Source organism: Mobula birostris, chromosome 4 (genome assembly GCF_030028105.1).
Source record: "Mobula birostris isolate sMobBir1 chromosome 4, sMobBir1.hap1, whole genome shotgun sequence".
Lineage (NCBI taxonomy): Eukaryota > Metazoa > Chordata > Chondrichthyes > Myliobatiformes > Myliobatidae > Mobula > Mobula birostris.
The window spans coordinates 61,989,543-62,000,250 of record NC_092373.1 but is presented as its reverse complement, the minus strand read 5'-3'; the positions used below and the strand labels follow the sequence as shown (position 1 = coordinate 62,000,250).

The 10,708-nt window shown below is 38.3% G+C and overlaps 1 protein-coding gene across 1 annotated transcript; it reads left to right on the top strand.

Annotated features, from left to right (window-relative positions):
* Nucleotides 1-4,470: 4,470 nt before the first annotated feature.
* il12a (interleukin 12a) lies at nt 4,471-10,094 on the top strand. The gene is made up of 6 exons (XM_072254599.1): nt 4,471-4,529; nt 4,685-4,848; nt 5,107-5,208; nt 5,298-5,354; nt 5,440-5,544; nt 9,847-10,094. Exons 1-6 carry the CDS (start codon nt 4,505-4,507, stop codon nt 10,030-10,032), a joined length of 639 nt encoding a protein of 212 aa, XP_072110700.1. The 5' UTR covers nt 4,471-4,504; the 3' UTR covers nt 10,033-10,094.
* The last annotated feature ends 614 nt before the right edge of the window (nt 10,095-10,708 follow it).

Here is a 10,708-nt window from a genome sequence, read left to right as displayed (position 1 = left end):
TCATTGGAGTACATCCTGGGACTCCCTGCTCCCTATTCCCTAAGTAATATTTCAGGACACTGCCACCTCTTCAATGGTATTTAGGGATGAACAATAAACACTGGTTTTGCTTGTTAACACACAAAATGCTGGAGGAAGTCAGCAGGTCAGACAGTAGCTATGGAAAAGAGTAGTAAGCAGTTGGTGTTTCGGCCCAAGACATTTCTTCAGGACTGAGAAGGAAGGGGGAAGGTGCCAAAATTAAAAGGTAGGCGGTGGGCCAAGTGGACAATCTGATGGCATGAATATCAATTTTTCCTTCAGGTGAACAAATCCCACCCCCCTTCTCTATCCTCCACGCTGAGCTATCACTTCTCGCCTGCCTATTACTTCTTCCTGGCTCGCCTTCTCCTTTCCTTTCTCCTATTGTCCACTCTCCTTTGCTATCTATCAGGTTCTTTCCTCTCTAGCCCTTGACCTTTCCCACCCATCTGGCTTCACCTATCATCTTCCAGCCAGCCTCTTTCCCCTGCCCCACCTTTATTCTGGCATCTTCCCTCTTCCAACTCAGTGCTGAAGAAGCAACATAGCCCAAAACATCGACTGTTTACCCTTCTCCATAGTGCTGCCTGAGCTGCTGAGTTCCCCCAGTGCTTTATGTGTGTTGCTTTGGATTTCCAGCACCTATAGACTTTCTCGTGTTTTTGCTGTGGTGCACAAATTAAAAAAGTGAATTAAAAAAGTATGTTTCAGACAAGATACAAAACATACAATATCGGTTTAGCTATATGTTAAAATTAGTGCCTGATATTTCATTCTCTTGTATATGATGGTAGTAAATATCAGACATTGCATTTAACAGACTGTTTGCACGGTAAATTTCTGTGCTCAATTGTCTCCATCAGCACACTTAACCATTAAAAGTCCATGACTTTTCTCTTTATATACAATCTTACCATATAAAATTAGTTACTTTATCTGGTATTTTTTCAACTTTTTCATGATTAATCCTTTCACAAATGACACGCGAGAGAGTAAGTTAGCTAATGTCTCCATAACTGCCAATGATTATTTTCTTCTGTTAGCATACTAATGCTCCATTTACTGACAGTTTGTTGTAACTATGGAATAGAGAACTGCAGTGCATCAAAAGTAAGATTGATCAGAGAATAAAAATAAGGTGGATTATCCACTGATAGATGTGTAACAATGATATCATGAATAAAGTAACAATCAGGATTTATCAATGACTAGTTTGAACTGCTATTTTTGATGTCTGTATCATGAGATTTCTCAGATCATACAATAATACTCTAATTGTATTCTGGGCAGAACTAGGTCACTTTGTGCTCCAGCATAAAACAAGATTTAATTTATCTACAAGTTCACTTAGGATAATATTAATTGAGAAACCAAGTTTGATCTCTAGAAAATCACCTTGAAATATCTTGTAACCATCTGAACTGACCTCCTTAATATTTCTTCTGGAACTTCCAACAATTCACCAATATTTGTTCTACTTTCAGACATAAAAGTGCAACCAACTAGGGCCTTAAGATAAAACAAGATAACAGTGAGTATTTTTAGAGAAAGAAAGAGATTTGATTACTGACAAATTAAAAAGTGTTAGAAGTGGTCATGTTGAAAAGAAGCTAAATGTGACCCAACACTGATGGGAGGGAGGGATGCAGCTTTGTCAAGCACCATTGCTCTGTCCATTGCAAAAGGCAGGATCTCCCACTAGCTACCCAATTCAATTCAACTTCCCATTCCCATTCTGGCATGATTGTCTATGGCCTCCTCTTCTACCAGGTTGAAGCTAAACTCAGGTTGGAGGAGCAGCACCTCATATTCTGTCTGCTTAGTCTCCAATCTGACAGCATGAACAGGAATTCCTCTCACTTCTGGTAATTTCTCCCACGTCCTTCCTTCTTCCCTTTTCCATTCCCCATTCCCCCTCCTCCTCGCCTGGCCATCACATCCCTCTGGTTGCCCTCCACTTCCCCTTTCTTCCATGATCCACTGTCTTCTATTAGTTTCTTTCTTCTTCAGCCTTTTATCTCTTTCACCTATCCCCTCCCAGCCTCCTACTTCATCCTCCTCTCCTACCCACCTACCTTCCTCTTCACCTGGTCTCACGTATCACCCACCATGTTGTACTCCTTCCCCTCTCCCCACTTTCTTATTCTGACTTCTGCCTTCTTCCTCTCCTCTGCAGTCCTGATGAAGGGTCTTAGCCCAAAACGTCAACTGTTTACTCCCATCCATAGATGCTGCCTGACTTAAAGAGTTCCTCCAGCATTTAGGGTGCATTGCTCAAGATCTCCAGCATCTTCAGAATCTCTTGTGCATTTGAAAATGCAATGGTAATTTTGAAAAACCTTCCTATTAGAATGATTGGATAGAAGGTGCTGAAATAACACAAAATGTTATTGAATACCGAGCGAGGCATGCACAGGCAAGAAATAGAATCAGATTTATTATCACTGGCATGTTTTGTGACAGCAGTACAGTGCAAGATATAAAAATAACTAAATTATAATCAATCAATAAATAATGCAAACATGGAATAGTGAGTTTATGTTAATGAGTTCATGGACTATACAGAAAGCTGATAGCAGAGCAGAAGAAGATATCCCTAAAAGTGAGTGTTGGTCTTCAGAATCCTGTATCTCCTGCCTGATGGGGGTAATGAGAAAAGGGCATGTGCTAGGTGGCGAGGGTCTTCGATGATGATGTCACCTTGAGGCACGGCCTTGATGGTGAGGAGGCTCGCCGCCACGATGGAGCCGATTGAGTCCACAACCTTCTGCAACCCATTTCCATCCTGCATATTGGAGCCTTCATACCAGGCAGAGATAAAACCAATAAGAATGCTCTCCGCTATACCTCTGCAGAAACTTGTTAGGGTCATTGGTGACTTTCTAAATCTCCTCAAGTGTGTGAAGGAGTAGAGTCACTGGCATGCCACCTTCATGATTCATCAATCTCGAGGGCCCAGGATAGATCCTGTGGGTTGTTGACACCCAGGAACTTGAAGCTCTCACCCTTTCCACCGTTAACCTCTCAGTGAAGACTGATGTGTGTTCTCCTAGCTTCCCTTTCCTGAAGTCCACAATCAGTTCACTGGTCTTTCTGATATTGAGTGAAAAGGCTTTGTGGCACTACTCAACCAGCTGATCTATCTCACTCCTGTACACCTTGTGATTACCATCTGATACAGTACTCTTGTCAACAGTCATGGGCAACATTACTTCATGGTAAGTTTTTGCTTCTCAGAATTACCTCTGTCCTGACGTGCCAACATATGTTATCTTCACTTCCAGTGGCTGCAATTTTTTAAACTTGTTGTTTAGAGTAGAAATGACTATTGCCAAAATTGATAGACCAATACAGTTGTCTAGCAATAAATGAGTGACTGTTCCTATTGTGTACCATTTTGTGATTATTTGTATCTTACTTGGAAAGATAATGGATCAAATATGGGCAAATAGTAATTTGGGTGGGCATTTTGGTTGGCAGGGATGTGTTGGGCTGAAGGGCCTGATTCTCTGCTGTATTACTGCAAGACAAGAATTGCTTACATGCAGTGAACAGAATAGAAATGATTTTGATATCCGTTAACATAACAGCATACTATAAATGTTCACATCACAGAGAAAACAAAAATCTAATTTATCCTTAAGCATTTATTTTAAGAACGAGAAGTATTACTTTCATTAAAATATAGACGTGTTTAGAATTGACGTTTTGTGTTAGAAACGCGTTCTTGTAAAGTTACTGATTTCTTGACAGTCGGGTTGGTTTGGGGAATCTACTTTTGCTGTATTTTTCTTTGAAAATCATGAAAAGGAAACGCAAACCTTTAATTAAGGACCGTTTCCCCATTGGTGAGCGGTTGTAACTTTACCACGAAACCTGATTTGGGGAGATTTATTTGTAATATCAATGAAACTTAGAAACAGATATTTATGAACTTTTTCTAAGAAAGTGTGGTAGATTCTCCTGCGTACTACTCGGTGGAGTGCGGCTTTGAAAACTCCGACCCACTTGGCATTTTAGACACACTGTGGACATCTGCACCCCTGCCTTCTCCCCGCCTCCTTTACGAAACTCCGCGGAGTTTTCCTGTGTTTCCCTGAAATAGGATGAGGAAAATGGAACGAAATTAAGGATGACACCAAGTCATTTTGATGACAGAGACACCACAACAAGTAGCGAAATGAGATCAAAGAGAAGATCAGTAGAAACAAAATTAAGATAAAGAGAAAGCGAAAAACGATGCATAGAACGAAAGGTAAAAGTAAACAAGGTATGAAGCGCCTTCAAGGAATTTTTGCTGTGTTCACATTCCATGATCAATCCACGAATCCATATTGAAAATGACGGGACTGGGTGGGAGGGGGAAAATCCCCTCACTGCCTATAAAGTGTGTAGAGCGTGCTGAGTATAAAGCAGGGTCTGTGAACGCAAGCAGAGAGTGCAGTTGAACTTTAACGCAAGTTTTCTCTGGCCGGCCGACACAATGATGATGTTTCTAGAAGCCATCGGTTAGTCTGAATATTGCACGAATTATATCATTGTTGTATCTAGCATGAAAGATACTCGATATCATTGAAGGAATATACGTTGAAAGTGTGAAAGGTCTGATTTAAACAGATTCGGCAATTACCACAACAGATCTTTGTATTCTTCTTAATTTCAGGTTTAACTCCCAGAGTACGAAAAGCTGCGATCCTGATGATTTACATTCAGCTTTCCTGCTTCTCCTTTGGGAGTCCGATTGAAAAATATCATAAAATAGATGTTGGGGTATGCCTGAATATTTCAAAAATGTTACTCGAAGAGGTTAAGGAGAGTCTAATGCACGTGAGTACTACATAATTCCACGGTGCGCGGTTCAAGCTGGGAGTCCGGGGAAATGCAGAGAATCGATCTTTCATAAATATTTGCGGAGAAGCGCAGGCAGGGCTGGGTCATAAGTGATTCGTCTTTTATCAGAGTTCTGAAATGAGTTCTGTTTTACTTGTGGCTCGTTAGCTTCAATCAAGGGAGAAAGATGCGTAATTTTCCGTTCAATGGCTTCTGTTGTACTTTTGGAAATGTAAACCTGTTGTTCTCTATCAGCCCGATGTGACTGGAGGGTTTAACTGCAGTGACACTGAGATTGTACTGGAAGACATCACGGCGAATCATACCAGCACTCTGTGGGCTTGTACCCCGGAGCAGGTGAGCAAGTACTGTACCGCATAATCTGGCCACGAGATCGTTTAATGGTCAAACCATCCCAAACTCATGTTGTCTCTGTAAATCTGCAGGAGTCCAGTCGATGCAAGGAAAGTGGAAATCGCCTGAACTGCCTCCGATCCAGCCAGGTATAGGAATGCAAATTTTAACTTTCATCTCAGTCGCTGATTTAAATTGCGTCCAATGTAATGCCGCGTACATTTTTACCCACAGTGCTACCAAAACATCTCCGCGGACCTGCGGATTTACCAGGCTAAACTACAGAACTTCACCCATGTCACCAATAACGTGTGCAAGAAGATAGCCGCACTCTTAAAGGTAAACTTAAAAATCCACAAATTTAAGTTTATTTCTTTACAAGAATTGTATGAACTCCGAAACTCCAAGAAAATCCCTGCAAATATTGGAAAGTCGACAACATGCCCAAAAAAATCCAGTCTTTCGTTTAGTAGATTTCTTAAAGTACGGAGAGGGTTCCATTTTCGAATGAAGCTAAAATGAAAGTATGTTGCGAGACGCTGGTATGTTTCAAGGCACAGACCGTCACTACTGAGTCCAGCCCACTCGCAATGCCACCCGGTTGTCAATCTAAAAGACGCAGTAAATAATCCCTTTGCTTTAGTTAGTCTGTCTTTCCAGTCTTAACAAGAAAATCAAATCCTCAGCATCTGAACTCATCTAAAGACCACCGCTTCTCCGGCTTCACTCTTCAAGACTAATAATAGAATCGTTGTCTTCAAAAGTATGCGCCCGACCCTACCACTTCCCCGTGTGTTCTAATTGTGATTGTGCCTTATCTCTCGTAATAAGCTTCTCCAACATGCTGTTCTACTTTTTTCTCTGCTTTGACTCAATGAACTATTGTTGGCACATCGCTTGCAATGGTTTCCTTTCCATCCCAAACAATCCTGTACAGAATTGCTTTAGGAATTACCATTGTCCACGTTTTCTCGTTAATTTGGTATCACATTCAGTGAATGGCTTCCACGCATACAGTCTTGACACCAGCTCCATCTAGGCATCACATCTCCTCACAACAACATATTCCCTCACTCTTACCAACCATTGTTAGGAATTTAGGCTTGGAATGGTTGTACTATTTTCCACCTAAATTATGACCAACACCATCATCTTCATCCATCACAAAGTTTGTACTTTCACTAAAATACTGGATGGGATGATAATAGTAAGTGAAAACACTGGATGGGATAGACATGATAAAGTTGAAAGTAGGAAGTGTAGCATCTCTGAAAGTAGAAATTATCAGCAGGTCCATTTGAGTTATTTTTCCCCCAGACTGTTAAAAGAAGCATGAAAAACTATTGCTGAGGTTCTGACAGCAATTTTCTAGAACTCTTTAGCTACAGGAGAGATTCCAAATGGTTGGAAAACATTGGTTGGTAACATTGTACTCGAACATTTAATGTTGTTTAAACAGAGAGAAAGGTATAAATAAGCCAGTTAGTTGAATAGTGAGGAAAATTATTAGAGCCTATTCTAAGAAATAGTATGTCTTAATTTTCAATGGAAATATGTACTAACATGATTTTATAGGAAGATATTATCTGACATATATGATTGATTCTTTTTTGAGGTAAGCTTGGGGTCAGTAGAGTTGTGCATTGTGTCATCTGCATGGTGTTTAGTTTTTGATATGGTCCCACATGGCTGACTAGTTCAAAAAGTCAAAAAAGGGAGTTAAACTGAAAAATAAAATTCATTGTTGGTAGAAAGTAAAGGGTAATTTATGTGACTAGAGATCTGTTATCAGTTGGATTCCATAGTCCTCAATCCTCAGTGTTCTCTAACATATTCCAATGATTAAGCTTGAAAGGTACGAGACAGGATCAAATTTTGCTAATTGTACAAAATTGGCTGTGGTTGACAATGAGGAGGAAAGCTTTTGATTGCAGTGGGACTTTCATGGTTTGATCAAAGGGAAAGGGAATTTAATCCAGAAAAGTATAAAGTAATGAGAAAGTACCATAGAAAAATGAATATAAATAGATGTAGGAATATTGAATGTTGAAAATAAAGAAGCCCTGGAGTTTTTGTACATTAATCATTAAAGATAATACATCATACCATTAATATGGTTAAAAAGCTATATGATCCACTTTTAGTCAAGGCATTAAACACAATATCAGACTACTAGAACTATAGTCAATACTAGTTATGTCACAGTGTGTGCTGACAGATGAGTGAACTCAGTGCAGAGGAATGGCAGTCTCCCATGTAGAGAAAAAAACAAGAGTTCATTCATAGAAATTCCAGCAGAACATTGGTGGCTTGACTAGGTGATACTGTGAGATGTATCATTCTCAAACAAGGACCCTGCAATAAGCGTGAATCAGGAGCCCACTTTAAGTAATCACTGTACGTGGGGAAACCTGTGCTAGTCAAAATAATCCTGAAAAGATTAAACAGCACAGGATTTAAAGATTCTGGATAAGACACCAATTAACAAATTCAGGTCCACACCCCAAAGGCTCATGATAAGTTAAGCTACAACTTAAACATTAAGTATAGAGTATTAGCGACCATATTACAGGAAAAAAAGATTGCATTATAAGAGGCATAGGGATGATTTATGGAAACCATGCCAAATCTAGAAAATATTGGTTATAAGGAAAAATGACATTATTCAGGCTTGATTTTGTTGGGAAAGTAGAGGCCAAGGAGAGACAATTGAGATGTATAAAATTATGAGGGGCCTGGAAAGAATAAATAAAAAGGATCTATTTCATTGAAAAGAATCAGGGAGCATAGATTTAAAATAATTGGCTGAATGATTATAGGAGAGACAAAAACTTTTTTTTAAATCTGGCGCTGATGGGAGTTCTAAATACTCTGCCTGTACTTGAAGTGTTGTGACCTGACGGGCCTCAGATGAAGGAGGATATATGATATCTGCTACTTTTCAGTCTGACGAGACCATTTGTAAGCTCTATGTTCTGTTTAATTCTGATTTAAGCTTCCGTTCTCTCCAATGCACAGACCACATGGTTTTGTTTCAATAACATGAGTTGTCTCAGCTGTCTCTCTGCTGTATGTCTAAGTTATGCTTTTTCTTATATTTTTATCTAATGCTTCATAGTCATATATTGAGCAGAGTTGCACTCTCCATTTCCCTTAAACATCAACTTAGACAGTATCATACAGTCCATATTGTGTTCTGAAACTAATTTAGTTTACCCATTTTACTGATCTGCATTATTTAGTTTGCCAATTTCTTTAAATATAAATCTTAAATTAATTTAAATCCCTCATCAAATTCACTCCTTGCAACATCTATAACCTCTCCCAGTTCCATATCTTCTCCCCCGCAATCTACCATCCCTTTCGATTCAATCTTCCTTGTGCTTCTCATTAAAATTGTTGGGCTTTCTATCAGCCATCTAAGGTTCTGCCTTCTGGAATAATTTCAGTCACCACTCTATAAGTAATTTTACAACCCTTACATGAGTCTGAACATGAACACAAGGTGTCACAGAGCTGAATAATATCAAGACTCAAGCTGCATAAGCTTGTACACATAAAAATGTAATTTTCTACAAAGTTCAATATGCATGGATTATTACTGCCATTACCTTTCTTTGTTTCACATTTGTCTGTGCATTTGCTGATGTCATTGTCTGTCCAGGGAGGCCGCAAGAACTTCCAAAGACTAATAAATTTAGCCAAGCAGATGAATGCTATAGTTCCATTGCATATACAAGGACATGCTAAATGTAGATTTTTAAAACAATTACAATAATTTGGACACATGAGGTTGACAGGGTCCAGGAAAGATTATGAAAATTTATAAAAAATCTGCAGATACTAGAAATCTGAAGCAAAAACAAAACGCTGAAAATATTCAATAGGTCAAGCAACATCTGTGGAAAGAGCAACAGAGTTAGCATTTCAGGCCAAATACCCTTTGTCTGAACTGGAAAAGAGAGAAAATCTGTTTCCCAGTTCAAGTAAAGGGTCTTTTACTTGAAATACCAACTCTGTTTTTCTTTCCACAGATCTAGGGGTTCCTAGGGTTGTCCTGAGGAAGGATCTTGGCCTGAAATGGTGACTTTTTATTCATTTCCGTAGCATAAGTTTCATTCATTCTAGCTGACTTGCAGTTTGTGTGTGTTGCTCTAGATTTCCAGCACCTGTAGAATCTCTTGTGTTCAGAATTATTTTTTAATCAGTAAAGTTTGAAAGTTTTTCGTATGTGGAGTTCATATAACTTCTAAAATATTGTTTGCTTCATTCCTTTGATCCATTACAGTTCACATCTTTTCAGACTTCTGTCCAATCTCATTCTCCTCTTTAATCCTGTATCTATTTTCTATTTTATTTTATATGAGTTTAGTCATTTAATTTCCTAATACACCTGAACTTACTAATCATTGGGTTTTGGCAAGTTCAGTTTAATTAAAGATATAAATATGAATTTATTATTATGTACAGTACAACTTGAGTTTTGTTGTTTTCTGACTATTGGATTTGCTAAAAGCAAAACACTCAGCTAATTTTCTTTTCAGATTTACTTTGTTTACTTAAATATGCTGATCTACTCCTAATCAATTAACTACTTATGATACAAAATCAGTTTCCCAATTGTAGTATATTTTTCCATAGGCTCTTAATTCAGATTCCACCTACGAAGATGTTTATCTTGAAGGTGGTTCAACAACAGATGAAGAAGAAAAAGATGTCATTGATTTTCCCCAGAGGATGGCTTTGTGCAAAATCCTACAGGCCTTCAAATTGCGTACTATCACATTCAACAGAGTGATGAACTATCTGCATCAAACTGAAGAGTAGCTGCGAAAAAATATATAAATTTTCCATCCAGTAGAACCATTGTGTTCCCTTAACTTTTCTTTTGTACTATTTATATCAGATATTTACTGAATGCTCCACTTGGAGCAATTTATTTATTTAAATATTTATTTATTATTTATATTTTTGAGGAATAATTGTTATAATATATTAAGCAATCTCCATGTCTGCTTACATAGAAAGGAGATTCAAATTTTAAAATATGTTTTTTCTGATAATTTATAACTATTAAATAAATTTATCATTGGATTATTTTACATTTGTCATGATCACTTATCTCTGATGCATTTTAAAAGAAACATGCAACCCCTTTTTAATAGACATCATTTTGAGGATTTTTTTCAACTTTCTGTCCGATCTCTGCCTTTCATAATTTTGCATTACTGTCAGGTCCTCCTTGGCCTTCTCCACTCCAAGAAAAACAAACCCCACAAACTGAACTCACTGTGCCAGTCAACATCCTGACAAGTCTCTTTTGAACTCTCCACAGTGCAATTACATCTTCCCTATCAGTGTGGCAACCAAAACTGCACACAATGTTACTACTGTGACCTGACTGATACTTTATAAATGTGCACCATAATCTTCCTGCTCTTATGTTTGCTATTTAGTTAATGAGAACATATATCTGAAATGTTCTCTTTGCTATCTTATCTAC

Coding starts and splice junctions, on each gene's coding strand:
- il12a (XM_072254599.1), top strand. CDS start 4,505: ATGATGATGTTTCTAGAAGCCATCG. Junction 4,849..5,106: donor TTAAGGAGAGTCTAATGCAC/GTGAGTACTACA, acceptor GTTCTCTATCAG/CCCGATGTGACTGGAGGGTT. Junction 5,355..5,439: donor ACTGCCTCCGATCCAGCCAG/GTATAGGAATGC, acceptor TTTTACCCACAG/TGCTACCAAAACATCTCCGC.